The 18560-nt window shown below is 41.1% G+C and overlaps 2 protein-coding genes across 2 annotated transcripts in view; one reads left to right on the top strand and one right to left on the bottom strand.

Annotated features, from left to right (window-relative positions):
• The window catches only part of LOC119164325 (sodium-coupled monocarboxylate transporter 1), a 21071-nt gene extending 15673 nt beyond the window's left edge, over positions 1–5398 (top strand). The window contains exons 12-17 of the mRNA XM_075892768.1: positions 67–248; positions 556–656; positions 996–1105; positions 1502–1567; positions 3280–3393; positions 5193–5398. Coding sequence (XP_075748883.1) covers positions 67–248; positions 556–656; positions 996–1105; positions 1502–1567; positions 3280–3393; positions 5193–5303 — 684 coding nt within the window. The 3' untranslated portion in view covers positions 5304–5398. The remainder of the gene's footprint in view (positions 1–66; positions 249–555; positions 657–995; positions 1106–1501; positions 1568–3279; positions 3394–5192) is intronic.
• Positions 2658–18543, bottom strand: LOC119185821 (uncharacterized). The gene is made up of 9 exons (XM_037434692.2): positions 18255–18543; positions 17744–18163; positions 17602–17676; positions 15889–16026; positions 15280–15376; positions 14659–14741; positions 10367–11207; positions 9492–9698; positions 2658–3933 (listed from the first exon to the last, which is right to left on the bottom strand). The coding sequence occupies exons 1-8, from the start codon at positions 18297–18299 to the stop codon at positions 9649–9651; spliced, it is 1749 nt and encodes a 582-aa protein (XP_037290589.2). The 5' UTR covers positions 18300–18543; the 3' UTR covers positions 2658–3933; positions 9492–9648.
• Positions 18544–18560: the final 17 nt, after the last annotated feature.

Genomic DNA, 18560 nt, shown 5'->3' with positions numbered 1-18560 from the left:
GTAGATCAGTTATCAACCACACAAAATGGGCCGCACTGCATTTCATCGAATTCTTGTGTCGGATAGGGAGCCGTCACTGGCTTGGTGGCCGGTGTGTTCACACTATCCTGGATCAGCGTGGGCGCCTATCTCCGGAGGCCGTTTCACTGGCGACCACCGGTCTCGGTGGACGGCTGTGTCCAGCTGTACCTAAACGCTACAGGCCTCGAACAGCCAACGCTTCCTTCTGTCGACATTGATACACACAAGTAAGCGTGCAATCACCGTATGATGGCCGAAAATTGCGGGAAGCTAAATTACAGATTATTTTATATAAATTATTAAAACGAAGTGACAACCAAGGCCTTTTATAGATGGAAATACTGCACAGCATTATTCTAGCAACCACCACACATGACGTCTTATTGCAATGACATGGTAGCATACGTCTTTTATCATAGCACAAGTTATTCACAGGACCCATGACCAGTAAGCATCATGGCCTGTGCGTGATGGCTCATTGAAAGACATTGGTTTTGTCGTATAACTTGTCTTCTCTTTCTTTTTTTTTCACAGTTCTCAGATTGAGTACATCTACCGCTTGTCCTACCTGTGGTACAGTTTTCTTGGTGCATTTATCGTCCTTGTCCTGGGAACCTTCGTTAGTCTTTTGACAGGTGTGCACAGACAAAACTATTAAAAAATCATGGTGACCCTCCTCCACATTCTGCATGTACTCAATTATGGCATTCAAGTCATACCATCTATTTTGTTATTGTACTAGCACTTGACATCTGAGTGCAGTTGTCAGAAAAGTTTGATCTAAATTTTGGCATGACAGTTGGCTTTGCAACACTTTACACTGTGTCATCTGCTGATGTCGCATTACATCAGTTTGCAATATTTAAATGAAAATGATAAAGTGTGTAGCAGTAATATGTGACCTTCTACAATGAATGGCAAAACAAAGAATACATGCTATCAGGACATGTTGCTTCATATTTCTTTCTCATCAGTTCGATGGTCCAAGCCAGTGGAGGAACGTCTGGTGATTAGGGTCACCTGCAATTGTTTTTCAAGAAGGGGTACAGGAGAAGACGCCAAGTCACCCTCTGCGGATGCTGACGTAAGTTTTGGGCCAATTCACTTGTTACTGCCTGAATATCGTTGCTAACAGACATTATTGCTCGTTTCAAAGTTTTCGGTTACGCTGTGCTACTTCTTGCAGTGCAAATATTTAAGAAAATTGACTTTGAACTACACTCTAAGAAACTCACATTTGTACATAACCAGTGAGAGCTCTTTTGACTTTTACTTTAAGCACTGGGCCTTGTCAAACAGGCCAATGGCTAAATTGAACAACTTTTAAGAATAAACCCTGCAGGTTTCATTAAAAGTAAGCAGTCTTGAACATGATTATTAAAAACTGATGTTGTTCATGCTTTCTACAGTACAATGTAAATGTGAGGGAAGCGTTCATTTACATCTGTCCAGGTGACATGACATTTGTTCTCTTCATCAGATTTCACATGGCATTGGTCCTTTCTTTGTGGAGCCAAGAGTCACAGAGTTATCACATCATAACTTGGTAAGAATACCAGCATTTTCTGGCAACCAGTTACTGTAACCAGATTCTGCCAATTTGATAAGAATGTACAGCCCTTGAAGGCTTATAGCAACAGAAAAAGAAGCCATGTGAAGAAATGAGTAAGTGAGAGACAGTATAACTGACCTGGCGACTAGTATTCCCACAATGCCAAAGGTTTATTATGGGCATTCATGTTTAAAAGGACAATGGAGTGAAGCAATAAATCCATTTCTATAGATAAAGTATTCCTTGAGAACTCTGATGTCAGTAATTTCATCATAATAATCTCGTTACGGGAGGAGAAACTTGAGGTTAAAGTACCATTTTTAAATCTCACTTCCTAATCTCTTTGCTAGATGCAAAGAATTTCAATTTAGCAACATTGGCAGAACGAAATTTCCTGAAACTTGGTATGTTAGAAATACAGCCTGCCCAGAGGTCAATCTGATTTATTTTTAATAATTAGGAGCTAAGTAGCCACTAGGAGACGCCGTTAAAACCTAAGCCGTCGCAGTGTTTTGTGCGAGAATCTCAAGGTGGCGTCGCTACCTGCATTTTTTCTTTGCGCGTTTTCTCGATTACCAAGACTCTTTTCGCAGAAGACATTGTGATTTTGGAATTGAAAAAGTCATTAACCAATAGCAAAAAAAAATCCTTCTTTGTAGTGCCCCTTTCAGTTAGATTGAAGCCACAAGGATATATATAGCATACCTTCCCATATATTTTGATTGTCCTGAATTGAGCATTCAATACAATTTTTTTTATATAAAGGCTCAAAGTATAATGTTTAAGGCCACAATTTAAACCTACAGGGAACGTGTCACAGTCTCATGACAATGGTGTTATCTGAAGGTGTAGTTATTATGCCCCGAAGAAGTTACAAATTCACAAGATACCTCTGGCCTGTCGAGCTCAATGCGCATCGCTTATGATGGCAAGCATAATAAGTTCTACCTGAAGTATTATTCTTATCTTTCTTGGAAATTCCGCATTCTGAACAAAAAGGAAGTAAAATAGGTAATGCAAGAAGGTGACAAGGAATAAAGAAACCTCAATGCTTGAAGATAGCATGTGCACACATCGTGGGATGTCACAGTCAAGCAAAAACTGTTTATTAACCAGAGCATTGTGGGATGAAAGATCACTTTTGTTTCTATGGAGTAACACATACATACTGCATCTATCAGGTTAAGGACTAGAAAAAAGCATATAATACAGCACTTTCTCGCAAGCAAATGGCATCGTAACATCAAAAAGTCATAATGCTAAGTGATTTTATCTCTCCACAAGCATTTCAATTAACATGTCGTACTTCATCAATAACACTGTGGTCTCTCCGACAGCGTCATTCAAATATTTGAAAATTCCCTTTGCGCCTACTTTACGCTGTCATCCATCCATCGTCATCGTTGGGGCACTAACTTCTAGGTCTCTCATCCATTTACCAAAAATGTACAACAGTCTCCAGCTACTGTCTGTAAATACAAAACATTATAAGCAGCTATGTCATGCTGTATGTCAGGAGCATGAAGTGGGTGCTTCTGATATATTAATCTGTTGTCTAGTGCCCACTATTCTTTTTGTGTCCCGTTGCCTGAACTGTTTATTTGGTACATGAAGCAATGCCACAATGGAATGCAAATGCCGGATGCCGAAGGAACGATATGTGGTTGGTGACGGCAGAGCATGTTACAAACATAGTCATCTTACAGGCAGCACTTGCCATCAGCAGCAAAACACCAGTGGCACTCGTGACAACCAGCAAGAAGAAGAAGAAGCCACTGGAAGAACCCACCTTCCCAACTTTGAATGGCACGGTTTCCAGTGTAAGTGCACTCATATTAAGTACAGGCAATTTTGTCAGAACTGCAGCCAGTTTCTTTGTTCTTAGACAATGTGAACGGTTCAGCACACTACAGCATTTGGCCACTAATGCTGGCAAGAATGAAAATAAGGCAGCACTGAGCACAAGATGCCTTTGCTCAAGTAGTAAGATACAAACCCAAGTCATTGTATGAAATACACATGTAGTTTTCTTAGTTTAATGAACACAACAAAAATCAGGGTATCACAGAGCCATTCTGCTTCTAGTACTCGTTTACATGATACCAACTTTTGAAAAACAATGCAATGACCAAAATGAAAGCCAAACAAAAGTCTCCCAATGATCAGAGCTACAATGAGCTTACAATGTATGCTCACATTTAAGCATTCATGCCTACCATCATTCAAAGCGTTTAACTTGACAAAAACTTTTTCACAATTAAACTCCAAATCTTTAAATCCAGAGATAGGGATGCTTTGGTGCACTATCACTCCCAGATGATATATGCACCACTGTCTTCCATTACTGGCAGAAGCAGCACCTGAAAAAAGACTCGTCATCACACAGTTGCGATGACCCAAATACTCTATGGAATTCACATAGAGGGGTCATTAAACGAAGCTGCACATCCCACATCTAGCTTGCTTTGCGTCAGAGGTGGCTAAAAATGACAATTAACGTGTCTTTACAGCAACCTAGCACCAGTGCTGCCTTCCATGACTTCTTCTCCTTGTGCCAACAGTAATGTTGCGCCAAATTGAAGAAATGAATAACAGCACAGGGAATGCTGTGAATAGGAGCACAGTCATTTACTTACATTAACGCACACATGCTAAAATGTTCGAAAGCTCAAAGAGTTTCCCAAAATATCACCCGAAGATATATTTTGCAACATTGACTGCACAACCTTTCTAATTGGCACTGTGCTATAAGAAAACACCAATATGTGGGTGAGTGGCATTTTGATTGTGTAAGAATTAGCCTAATATGAAATTATCTTTGTACAGATAGAGCATCGCAAAATAAAATCTTCCTGAAAAGTTTTAATTCACCAGCATCATTCTTTTAGATAAAGTTTATTGACCTGTAATCCGTAATCAGGCTGTGAGAAAAGGTAACAGATCCTGTCATAAAGCAATAGCAGACACCATTGTTTGTCTTCCAATTTTAGTGGCCCACTGATATTTCTATTTTTCATACAATTGTGTTTGGTGCGAAAATCTCAAAACGGCGTCGCCACCCTCATTTTTTTGTGTGGTTTCTCGCTTACTAAGCGTCGAGCCGCGGTAAGAGAGGTGTTTTCGGGATTGTGAAATTGTGCTTTACTAAAACGCGAAATATCGTTTTGCTCTTTAGCATCCCTTAAAGTGCACCACACATGTTGGATCAAATGGTACTTATTAAACTTTATAGCATTCGTGTAGCACAATATACTTTTCTTCACTTGATGTGGATGAGTTAATGTACTTGAAATGTGCAATATGGTGTGGTCATTGTGATTGACGTTCTGTAGGTGTTTGAAACCTGGAAGAGTTGTATGTCTTCGCCAGTATTGTAGTGTTTATCTTCATCGTAAATAACATATTTTGATTCATAGATATAATAATTTATCCGTATTGCCCCAGTCACACATCTTTCACTCAACGTGAAATATTTTTGAATAAATTGGTAAATTAGAAAAATCAAATAGCTCTCAAAGTTATCAGTTTTGTTTCTTTGTTGTTGTTTTTATTCTTGTGGCAACGAAGTCAGAACAAACCACGGCAACAAAGGATTTATATTTCTTGTCTGTCCTTACAGAGGAATGACACGCAGACTACTTCAATAATAAATGATAAGGCATCATCATCAGGAGATCACTGTGGCAGGATAAGCAGCCACGGTGCCATATTTATACCACCGCTGGCTTAGACAACATGTGCCACCTTCCTCGCGATGGACTTCATCACCTACACACATCTATTTCATACGCTTTCATTAATAAACAGCAGGCTCTGCCAATAGAATCTATAGAGTGAAGAGTATTTTTTGTCATAATTTACATCCACTTTGTTGTGTCAGGAACAAACATTTTTGCATATTATTTATGCCACGAGTTTAAAGACTTGTAGAGAAAGAAACAAATCACACCCTGTGTGGTCACAATAATTGTGCAAAGCACAATGTTGTGGCAGGACAGGCATAAGAATAAATAATATTATCTGGGGTTTAAAGAGCCACCCACCAGGCCCCATACCGAATTTTAGTTAGACCGTAGAAGTTGTTGGGTGAGTAATGATAAACATTTTGCTACATGATTTTTTTTAATCGGTTCAATACGAGCCGAGAAAACTGTTTTTTTGAAGCGGCACGAAACGAGGATGACAGGAGGTGAGCTCGAAACTCTTGCCCCTCCTCCGCGTAGCCTTTGCAAGCCAAATCTCTTCCCTGCCCTCTCCAGCATCCGACCAAGAGGTCACGTGCGCATGACGTGCCCGTACAAGCCAAACCCCAGTGCACGCGAGGGGCATTTTTCTTTTTTACCAGCATTGTTTTGAGGTTTACTACCTGTTTCTGCGGGATGGTTTGAAAACGCTGGCTTAGACAGAGTAGAATAGACAGAGTACGTGCTGGAATAGATGAGCACAACGAGTGCGCGAACGCATAGGAGCGTTCTACGGCTGTCACCTGCTCGATGCGCTGACCCCAGAACTGCGGGGACACAAACGCATGCGAAACGTTGGCACATTAGCCCCGCATCTCGTTGCGATTTGCGGGGGAAAAAAAATGATAGAAAAAGGACACTCACGTTCCCTTATTGGGTCTCATTATTAATCTAGAGATTTATTAATCTCTTCACGCAGCAATACACAAATTACACATGTCGTGTTAAATAGTTTTGGTCATGTCACGTGCCACTGTTGGCAACGTCAAAGCATAGCCGTCTACATAGAGGACCAACTTTACTGCATTGCCATGTTTGTAGGGCCTTTCATACGCGCATGTCATATGCATATTCTCTGGGCGTGCGCCCGCAAAAGGAAGGGGGAGCAGCGTTCATCTTGAAATTTGACCCGATTCCGCGGCGCGTAGCGTTGTCAATTTTGGCAGATGTGATGATCACGAACGTCTCATCCACGCATCGCGCTTGTCGGCTCAAAATTGTGAAACCTGGTGAGCGGACCTTTAACATCTCAAAACCATGATATGATGCGTCTCTCCTAATCATATGCTGGTTTAGGAACGTCAAACCCCACAAATCAATCAATCATCCATAATATGATTATGAGAGACACTGTAGTGGAGGGCTCTGGAAATATCAACCTCCCAGGGTTCTTTAATGTGCACCTAAACCCGAGTACGCATGCCTCAAGCGTTTTCGCCTCAACTGAAAACGAGGCCGCTGCGGCCGGGACTCGATTCCACGACCCGTGGCCAGCAGTCGAGCCCCATAACGGCTAGATCACCGTGGCAGTTTCAGACATAAGAATGCTTTACACAAGCTCCAAAAGGAGGTAAGCTTCACAGCTCTGCAATTTGCTTGAGCTAAAAGGGGGATGCAGCAATGGTACCTCCCATTGATCAAAATTCACAATTAAAAAAAGTTCATTATCATTGTTATTATTTTTGAAATTCTCAAGACAGCCTTTTACTTGTGTACTGTCATAAAAACCAGATTGCTCTGCCACAAGCCTTGCGGTTTTGCCTTGGCAAAGTGCAGCTATATGACCATCATCGTAGAGAGGTAAGAAACTCAGGGTAGTTGCAGGGCCTTTTTGTCAAAGTAAAAATAAAACCAGCTCTCTTTTGAACTCCGATCAGCATTTTCTCAGCTCCATGTTTTTCTGTGCCGCTGTGAGTCATTCCTATGCCATCCCACAAGAAATGAATATAAAGTCGTTCAGTATTTCGCACTTGGATTCTGAACTATTCATGAGTTGTCCATGAGCTATGCATATAAATGTGTACACACATATACACACACTCACACGCATAATTTTATATTGAGTGGGCCCAGTATTTCTTTTTTTTTTTTACCAGCTCCCATCATTCTAAATAAAATTGTGCTAGTATATGAGAATCTGAAAAGTAGTTTACATGGTGTTATATTTCTGAAAAAATTTTGTGAAGACCAATGGGAGCTTTGAATTTTGCACCCGCAAATGAAACTGTCGCACCAAATAGTTAATTTATGTTACTAGTTCGAGCTATTACTAGGAAACAATTCTCATAAATTTAAGGTGTTAATCATTCATGACTGCAATAGTTTATTTTTATTTTACTTCAATTATCTTTCTCCTTGACGAAATGTCACAATATGCTGCATGTTTAGTGTTAGAAAAAGTATATCGTGAACTCCTTTTAAGACAAACTGTGTTAAGACAAATTCTTGGTTAAGACGAACACAAGGGTGTTTGTTTGGTTTCCCTTAGACTTAATAAAAAAAAATCTGCTTAAGACTAACTGTTTAACATGCCTCTTCTGTCAAGAGGAATTCTTGCTGTGACCAACAACGATGAGGATTCTGCGCAATGAATAATATAGTCTTGATGGAGGCATTCAGTCGAACTGAGAAAGCAAAATGAAAAAAGAGAGGAAAGAGAGAGAGGACTTCTGCCGTCAAGACTCAAAGTATATCGAAAGCTAATTGTGACGTGGATTGAGAAAGGAAGATTAGTGCAAAAAAGAATGTCAACACATAAAAAGATGGTATCTCCCTCACCCCTAGCCTGGAGGTGAAAAAAATGGTCGTGCTACAGTTTTATTGTTGATATGTAGCAGCAATTCATTCATGAGCACATTTATAAATGAATCGTAAAATTGAGTACTCGCTAAATTAGTCTAAATACTCCACTCGAAAGCATGGTTTTTATCAATCCGAGCCAAATAAATGCTTTTTCTTGTTCCTTTCCTCCCCATTGTGAGTATACTTCATTCCGTGTTTTCAAGCAACATATTTAGGTGTAATTGGCATGTTAGCATTTGGTTTTGGGGGGGTACTTCTGATAAGACAAAAAAATGATCGTGGTTCCTTTGAGTTCGTCTTAAAATGAGTCTACTATAAATCTTCTTGGGAGTAATATAGTCATGTTCTGGGTTTCGCAAGTTAAAATAATAAGTGGTAAAAATACTGCATGACAAAACGAAGCATAAACATTCTCACTAAATATTGCGACAATGTTGGGAAAAATATCACTTTGACCCGTGTTGCACCTTCATCTTCTCTACTCAATGTATAGGTCCAAGTAAAACTATGGCTTATAAGTGTTTGTGTAATATGATTTGATGGCATAACACACGAAAGGTTTGCAAAGTGTGATGTTTTTTTTTTAAGTAAGCAAGGAATTTCGAAACTGAGTGACCACAAGGCTGTGCCAAGTTTGCCTTTGCCTCACGTTCACTCCACAGCACTTCGGAGCTGGATTCCAGCAGGCACGCCTCTTTGCAACGAATAATGCAAGTCCTATGGTTTCTTGTCGCTTATTACAAATAGTAAAAATGTCAGTAGCGGTAAAACCTCAAGAGTTTCTGGGCCAGCAAAAGACGCACCAGAAGCCAAGTGATGTCCGTGCTGGCAGCTTTTACCTGACGGTTAAGGAGGTACGATAGGACAAGTTAAAATACCGTCCGGCAGAGGTGACTGATGTGTCATATGTCGTATTATCTCGAAGGTTTACACCTAGGATGTATCGTTTCATCAAGCAATCCAGTGGTAAATGATCAAGTGATGACCTTTACTTTAAATATATTCATTTTAAACAAACTACAGTTCAGTTACACCGTTACATCGAGCCTAATAAGTTACACTGTCATTCTTGTTCCACAGGATCAGAAATCGTAACAGACTGCCGTTAAACTGCTTTATCCATGACATGATGATAAGCAAGCCTAGCACCGAGCACTGTTGCCATCTAAACACTGGTTTACACACATACAAGCACACACATACAAGCACAGTACCTGTGCTTGTATAGCATAGTGCATAGTGCAAGGTACTGTGCTTGTATGTTTACACACATACAAGCACAGTACATTGCACTATGCTTTACAGGTGATCCATTTATATTTGCATAACACGGCCTAGATGTTACTAGGATTAGAAAGAGTGCTAAAGCTCACCTTTCACAAAGAAAGTCGCAGGACCGTGCTGACCCACACGTAACCTCCAGGTGGTCAAAATAATCCAACAAGACTGGCATAATGGCACTGAATTCTTGTGTAATGTGAATGATAGTCTCTTATATACAATTCTTTGTTACAAGGAACACTTTCTTGCTTAAACAAGGCACACATCATCGATGGTCTGAAAGATATCATCAGCATCATCTGAAAATGCACAAAGAGAAAATGTGAAAAATCATGTGCATTTACTTTTCATGAGTGTGCAGCCAGATTGTCCGAAAGGTTAACAGAGGAGCTTTTATTGTAATCACCTCAAGGTATACTGTACTTAAAAATCTGTGGCATATCATCCAAAACTTAGCAGAAGTGTTCCCCTTCCCCTTCTGAAATGTATTAGATCTTTACCTCTGATAGTCACTGACAGATTTTTGTGGACCTACTTCCTACTATGCAACAGGATAAAAAGCCTAGAAAGATGGTAGAATATGCTTGTAAAGCTTGATGAATGATATACTTTAATAAAGATATTTAAACAAATAAAAAAAATAAAATAAATTAAAAGTGTTTCTTAACCAGAACATAGGACCTACTCTTACTCCAAGTTAAGACCAGGCTGGCATGCCAAATGAACTTTGTTATGAAATGGCAACAGTTGGCAGTTTAAGGTTGAATAAAACACTGCTGGTATATATTATGCATTTTCTCCTTTTTTTTTTTTTGGGGGGGGGGGCATGCTACATCACATCTTCATTGTATGTCGCACTACCTTCAAGAGTTTGTTAATAAAGATGAATTAAATGTGCAAACCATTGAGATAAAAAGAAATAATAATGACAAAACATCCCTGCATTATGATCAGTGATTACTCCTACCTTCGAGCCACTGAAGTTCTTCCACACTTGTGTCATTATCACTTGGGACCAGCAATTTTGAGGAACCAGCTGCAGCATTTGCTGATGTGCCATTCACCACACACTTGGAAGGAGTTGCATTGTTCAAAGCACGGGGCTGTGCTGCTACTTGAGGCTTGTTTGCAGCGGCCGATTTCAGCAAGCTGACGACGGGTGACACAGCACACGGCGGCTTGGGGCTAGAATTTGCTGTTGACGGCTGTACTGGTGGCTTGTATGCGGGAACTTTTGGGGGGCACGGTGATTCCAATGGATGATCAGGGTGAATTGCATTATCCTTTAGCCATCCACTTGGCCTCTTTGTTCCTGCTCCTTGAGCTAGCTTAGGTCTTGCACTCATCATGGGACTTTGTGACGTGCGAGTTGCACCTGTTGCTTCTACTCGTGTTTGCCACGAACCTGCTTTGCTATCACTGGTTCGTGATTGAGCACCAACATTACCCTTGTTAGAAAAGAGACTCGGACTTGCACTCCCCTTGCCCTGATTCCACTGTGCTCTCCCATTTGTGGAACCAGGCGGCACAGACGAAAAATTCCTGGCACGAGATTCCAAGTATGGAGAACTGCAGCCCAGATTGGAGTTTCGGTGTCCTGAACCTTGAGCCTCACGTTTCGCAGCATCTTCGAGAGCTTCACGCTCCAGCTGAGCACAGATGCACTCTAGCTCTTGCAGTGTCATGGGATTGACATCGACTCTGTTGATATCAGGGCCACCGTCATCAGAGCTGTAGTAGATATGGGCAATATTCTGCTTTGTTAGAACAAGGCAGTGCTGACTATGGTCATTGACATAGACACTTGCCTGGAAAAAAGAAGGAACAAGCTGTGTTGAAATATGCAACCATTATACAATGCAACATTGCATATGACCATCGTGAATATCAAGTATTGTAGTACAAGCAACCAAATTTACATGCAATGGGTATCTGTTATATTCACAGACAATAGAGCAGGCAATGCACGGCACTCTATTGACTCATAGTAAGCTTTTAAACATAACAAGACAACATACACTAACTTCTCAGTTCAAGTAAAAAAGTGATAAAAAACACACAAATAGCCTTTAGTTCATAGGTCTGTGGCTGAACAATTACAATTTCATTCCAATTTTCTGGTTATTCTTAAAAGGGTGGTGCCATCAAATTTTGATGCAATAACAAGCCTATTGTGGATTTCCTCTGTGTGCAAGGACACTCCCCACGAATGGTCGGACACAGCAAATGTTTAAAATAAATTTTAATTCACTTCCAAAGTATACCTAAATGCCCATTCTCCCGAAGGAGTCCTCTCCCTAGTGCGTCCAACAATGATGTAGCACTATAAGAAGGGTAGCGAAAGTTGTAGCAATGTTTAAAGGGGTTGCTGCGCAAACACAAAAGTGCTGAACGAAAAGTGTATTGGAAGGCAAGCCGAGGAACGGAAAGCAAAGAGAGATAACACAAGCCCTGGTTACATCCCTTTTTTTGCCGCTTGTGCTTGTTGTTGAGTGTTTCTTTACTTTGTGTGTGTGTTATTTACGGCCAAAGCATGTCAGTAAGCCTTGCCTTCTGTTGCAAATTTACTTCAGCACTTTCATGCTTTCAAAAGGAAGGCAGGGAGGTTAACCAGATGCTACGATTTGGTATGCTACCCTGCACTGGGGTTGGGGATTAGAGGGTTGAAAGAGGTTTCAAGCTTTACTGGCTGCTGGCTATAGTAAAGAGATGCCGCGAAAGCAGTAAAGTACGCTCGAAACAAAGTGAATGCATGCGTTGTCGACTGTTTACTAACTTTATTTTTAAGATTGTGTTGACCATGCGAATACCATAGGTAGCGGGAGAACTGCTCCTATGGAAACTATTAGTGTGAATGTACTGCACGAGATAAGTTACCTATCCCTCGACTGTGGTAATGTGTTTAGCGTAGTTTTGCAGTTCTTATGCATCTGATGACATCAGCTTTATGTTGTTACAACCATTCTTAGCTCGATAAAGCTATCAAGATATACCTTTGCTATATCGAGGAACTGTAGAAATGAAATTGACCTGCCTGGCCATTCCCAGAGTGAGAATGGACCAAGTTTTTTTTATTCCGAGGAATGCAAAAGAATGGAATCAGAGCAAGTTGCCAGTCCCCGGAATAAAATTGGAATGAAATGGACGTGCTGATTCCACAACACTGATGTAGATTTGTGAGGGTAGGGTAGATGGAGAAGTATTTTGCTGAATTTCTTGGTCACCAGCACAACAGCTGACACAGGAAGCGAGTAAAACGAAAGAGCTTGTTATCTGTTATTTATCTCAATTTCTGTGGTACTCCTCAGGCTGCTCACCAAATATGTTATACTGGTTTACTCGTAAATTTTTGTGCACGAAAAACAGACAGAAACACAGATGCACAGCATTAAAAACGCAAAATAAGCTAACATAACACGTTAGAAGGGTGCTGGTTTGGGCTTGTTGGTTTGCCATACTCGTAAATGGTTGCACGTGAAAGACGTAGACAGGAACACAGAGAAGCTTTCTGTGTTCGTGTTTGCATCTTTCAATGGCAACAGTTTAGGAGTATGGTAAACGAACAGGCTCTAGTTGACACCCTCCTAATATGACTTGCTTTACATTTTTAATGCTACTATATAAAAAAACCAAAAGATCCAAACTTGGTCTTGCAAGACTTCTCTTAGAAAATAACTAGCAGTACGCAATGAACTGAAAAAGTCTAAACTTGGTCTTTCAAGATTTCTTTCAGATGACAACTAGCACGAGATTAGAACAGCTATCCGACAGTCAGATAACCGTCTACGGCTATAAATTGTGTTGACCAAGACGTCTTAGCTCTTTCGACTAGCTGTTCAAAACATTTATTAGACATGAAATAGCTTTATTTGTGTTTCACGGAAAGTAGCAACTAGCATTTCTTTAATTACGTGTGGCGATACCGCTAAAGAAGGAATAAAAACAGTGCCACAGCGAATCTTGCCTAAAGTGCCCACTATGAAGCCATTTCTGTTTTTCTGCTAATAGTTAGCAATGATTTCCATTCTCGCACGATCATTCGAAGGCACGCGGTGGCGAAACCAAAGTGCATTTCGAAGCTACTGCAGAGTCCAGAATACGCAGCCAACACTGTGATTGACACAGCGGCGAAACGGACATAATCAGCAGTCCGCAATAAATGCGAGAACTGACAAAGTATTTTTTTTTAGATGCGGTACAGTCGCAGGGAGCCAATCGTCTACCATTTAGTTGGGTGCAGCACTTCATCTACTTGGCATACACACCCTGCTGAGCCGACTGAACCCACTCCTATTCAGACTGTGCACAGATGCGGCGAGAAGCCTGTTGCGTTAAGGCGATGCTGCGAACTTTCTACAAGCAATGCTCTCGCGGACCTGGCAGAGGGCCGAGGCACGTTTGGGCTGTCGCCTCATGAAAGAGCGTGCTACATTTGCTGTATTAGTGCCCGCGATCTACAACGCTCAACTACGCGACAACGGGCAGCTGTCGTTTCTGCAAAGCGGTGCACGCTGAAAACGGTACCATGCGACGACTCAGGTGGCAGCACTCAGCACCTCAGCGCTCTCAGGTAGTCGACGGCTATCAAATGTGTGCAGTAGGCTTAAAGCGGTGCTACACCACACACGCAGGCTTCTTGTTGATGATAAGCCATACTGGCGCTCTTTATGAATTACCAGCACAGGCACGGCCACAATCGCGCAGAAGTTGGAATAATTTATCGGCTGATCAGCACAAGTGTACAATATGGTGACCACGCATACTACTATGTGGCGTAGCAATGGCGCAAATTAAGACAAGAAAGACCCTCTTGAAGCCGTATGGTGCAGTGATTTCCAGTTGGCACAGGTTTCCCACAACTGACATATGCTTGCCACACAGATGGGCCGGGTTCGATCCTCGCTCAAACTCAGGAATTTTTATTTTATTTGCATCTTTCTCAATTTTTCACTCGCAACCAACAGCAATAACACCGACACCGGAATTTGTGCAAGAAAAGCTCTTTAATGCTATCCCATTAAAAGCGGCAAATACAAAGTTGCTACAGTGCAAAACAAGTGCCCATGCACTACCAAGCAGCGGTAAGGGTACCTCTCATTCACTTGAGAAAACTGCCTTATTTCCTGCATTACGGGGCATTGAACCCAACACCTCTTGCATTGGTCGCAGATGCTCTATCACTTGACCACAGTGAAAACTGAAGAGCACCGACATATACTGAAAGTACCACCTTGTCAAATAAAAAACAAATGATCTCACCTTCATCAGAATAAAGGCAGCACCTGCTTTTAAGCAGTACTTGTAATCTTGACAGCTTTTGTCAATAGTTGCAAGAATCTCACCTAGTGAAAAAAATATTTCACACAGTTCAAAACTGCAAGAACAGCAATATGAAACACAATTACAAAATCACAGACTATCTTCTACTCTCACACTTTAATGAAAAGGAATAAGAGCATTGAAACATAATATATATAGGTGTTGGGGTTTGATGTCCCAAAACTGCCATATGATTATGAGAGACGCTGTAGTGGAGGGCTCCGGAAATTTCGACCAGCTGGGGTTCTTTAACATGCACCCGAATCTGAGCACACAGGCCTACAGCATTTCTCCCTCCATTGAAAATGCAGCCGCCGCAGCTGGGATTCGATCCAGCAACCTGCGGGTCAGCAGCTGAGTACCTTAGCCACTAGACCACCGCGACAGGGCGTACAGAACCACTTGTACTGTTACAAAGTATTCTAGGAAATTTAAGTAACTTATCAAATTTATAGCAGTACAATGTTAATGCCTGTATGGAGTAAATAAATGAAGAAATTCCAAGAAAGGTACCCAGCAGACACCACAATCAACATCTTCACAAGCCTATGGTTGTCTCACCTGTACCATCACGAAGTGTGAGAATATCTTTTGCAACATTCTTGATAGAGGTGCAGAGAACTGGCACTTTGCCACGAGGAAGCTGCTGTAGCCGTTTCTGTAAAGAAGACATGGCGCACAAATCTTGCGCTCAAGTCAGGCATCACACCACTGGGCAGTTGGAATGGTACAACAAACATGGATGAATGAGGTAAGAGGCAAAAAAAATTATAAAGTTGGCAAGTAATACTACTTACAGATAACAGTTGTACCTTATAAATGACTGAAGAGTTAGCAATGTACATCTCTTCAAGTATTTGTATAGCATATTGCCTTTTTTGCATTAAGAAATGCATAAATTTCAAGTACCTGTGTGCGATCATGCACAAGTACTAGAAACTTATGCATTTCTGAATGCAAAAAAGGCAATATGCTAATTCTAAAAAGTATTCTACACACTGTTGCGGTACAAATATGTGAAGTTATAAATAATAGCTTAACTCATAAGTTAATAGCTGCCATTGTTTTTGTTTTACTTTTACCAGTATTATGCCTCCTAGAACTTCAAACCTGCTAGCTTTAACATCTGTTGTACGGAATACAAAGACAATACTAATATGGATATCGTACCATCTTGAAGACCCAGGCAATGGAGTACTCATTCAGCTTGCTATTTTTCACATCTTCCATTCCCAGATCCTGTCTTAAACGTTGCCAAGGAGAGAGCGGGTTGTCTGCCTCAGCACTCCATGGAGTGCAAAGCAAATCCTGGAAACGTACAACAAATAGTAGGCAGATGAACCACAACGCAACTTAAAAAAAAAAAAGAAACAAGAAACTGACCACATACATACACATATAGGGTGACGTGTGCTTATTCATGATTACGATCATACAGTTGAAAATATAATAATAATATGGATTGAATTATATTTTACTGCTGGACACCTGAACCGAGGAAGCAACTCCATGCTACAAAAGATACAAAGAAAAATGAAAAAGCTGTTTATATAAATTATGGTCTCACCTAGTCAGACTAGAATGCAGAGGCAAAACTAAAGTGGGCACTGGGATTATATGGGTATATGTACACACTCGTGTGTGTACAATATAAATTTCTAGGTCTCATTCTCACTCACGATTTATCTGATTCTCATCACATTGAAATCATGTGTAACCGTGTGCTTAGAAAGTCAGGCTACCTGCAATTCACATTACGTTCAGCACCTCTTGGCATTCGACTCCTTACTTACAAAACTTTGCTTTGTCCAATATTGGAATATGGTCTGTTGTATGGAACCCACACAAAATTTCTGACATCACCAAAATAGAAACTGTTCAGAAGAAGGCTGTACACTCCATTTATCGTTGCTATGGCAGGTATTTTTCACCTAGTTCCCATCTTCCAATTCTTGAGCTTACCAGTCTCTCTTCTCGTCGTCAAGTTGAATGTTTGAAATTTCTTCATAATTTAATTCACTCTCCACGAGTCCCCCTACAAAGAAAGTACATCACACCCACTAGACGAACAACCACCTTACATTACTACGAGTTAAACATGTCTACTTTTTCTCATCGTATGGTGGCGTTTAAATATAGTTTCTTTGTTCATTCTATAGAATTGTGGAATGCTCTGCCTGGGTATGTTCGATCTTCATCACTTGGTGACTTCTTTTTGTATATTACTAATCGATGATGTTTAGCGAAATTTGTTATGCTCTTTTGTGTGTTGTATTTCGCCACTCCTGCGATAGTTCTTTGGGGCTGTAGTATGTTGAAATACACAAATAAATGGGTGAAAAATATCACAGTGAACTATTATGCCTGCCATAGAAAATGCACTATAGTGTTACAGGTATCTATATAATGAAGCCAACAGAAAATAAAGCTATGGAAAGTGCAGGGTACATTTTGTAGTTTCTAAACATAGTGTAATAAGTGGAACGGAATTAAAGCGGACAAAAAGGAGAAATACATTTGCTGCTGGTGAATATACACCCTCCGAATTGCGCAGCTGATGCTCTACCAATGATGGCAACTATCACCGTTTACATTGTTGAGTATTTCTGCAAGTGTAATCCTGGCAGCATTAGCCAGTGTCACTTCTAGCCATGGCGGCAAATGAGGTACACTTTTTTGGGGAAGTTTGCATCACATTATATTTTTACAAGCAGGCAGCTTCATGCTGCTCAAAGGTATTAAGACTGGCGGGTTGAGACTCTTGAATTCTGTGTATCTAGCAGTACACTGACCATATTAGAGTTTCAACCCACTTCTCTTCTCGACACTCATTTTTGCCAATGAAGAGTGCCAATACTTCTTTTTTACTCACAAGATACTTACATCAGGTGGTTCTGGCTTCACGGAGCTTACTTCGCCGGTGGTCATTCCAGAACCAGGAAAAGGCAGTGAAGAACGCTGCAAACAGTGACACACAAGGTGTTACTATGTTTATGTCTAAACAAACGTCTCACGGCATGCTCACCGACTTGGGAAGTATGCCAGCAGGGCCTGGGAACTTCCGCTTTCTCGGCACAATCTCAGGCTCTTCTGCGAGCCAACCAACCGAATCATCGTCGAACATGTCCGATGGAATCTCCGGTAGTACGTTCGGAGCAGGGCAAGAAGGCAAACAGCGACTTCCTTCCCTCTTTTTAGGCTCGCTCTCATTGGCGCACTCATCAAAATCATCGTCGAAGCAGTTTTGAAGGTCCTCAGCACACAGGCCCGTGGCAACAAACAAGTTATCGTCGTTTGCCTTGTCGGGCTTCGTAGCGCTCTTTTTACCAACACCCGCAGTTGCTTTGCGTTTAGCATGCATTTCGGGACCTCTGTTTGATGCACTGCTGGCTCCATCAGCTTCGCAAAATGCTGCGCAGTCATCGTCGAATTCGTCCCAAAAGTTCTGCAAAGTTTGAGAATATGTAAGCAATGGGATGAAAGCAAATAAGGCATAACAACTAAGGTAACAAGGTCGGAATGTTTAGCGTACTTACATCGTCGGTTATGTTGAAGTCATTTACATCCCTAGGGAGTGACATGACGACAGTTTTCAACGATATTTACACGATTTACAGAAGTGTCATTCACACGGGCAATCTCAACTGCTCTACATCACCACTCTTCGCGCGCTCAAACACTGCGCCATCGCACATCGCAACAACAACGCATGTGCGAGTACGAGGAGCTTTCAACTCTGTAGGTTCGTATGCTGCTATATGATGAGAAAAGTTTGCTTGTCATAAGTTTTTTGTTTTCCTTAATGTCCGAGTACGGTACAGACTGTTAGTTTTTTTTGCGCA

Source organism: Rhipicephalus microplus, chromosome 1, assembly GCF_043290135.1.
Source record: "Rhipicephalus microplus isolate Deutch F79 chromosome 1, USDA_Rmic, whole genome shotgun sequence".
In the NCBI taxonomy this organism is placed as follows: Eukaryota; Metazoa; Arthropoda; class Arachnida; order Ixodida; family Ixodidae; genus Rhipicephalus; species Rhipicephalus microplus.
The sequence above is the reverse complement of the archived record's forward strand: the minus strand, read 5'-3'. Positions and strand labels throughout refer to the sequence as shown.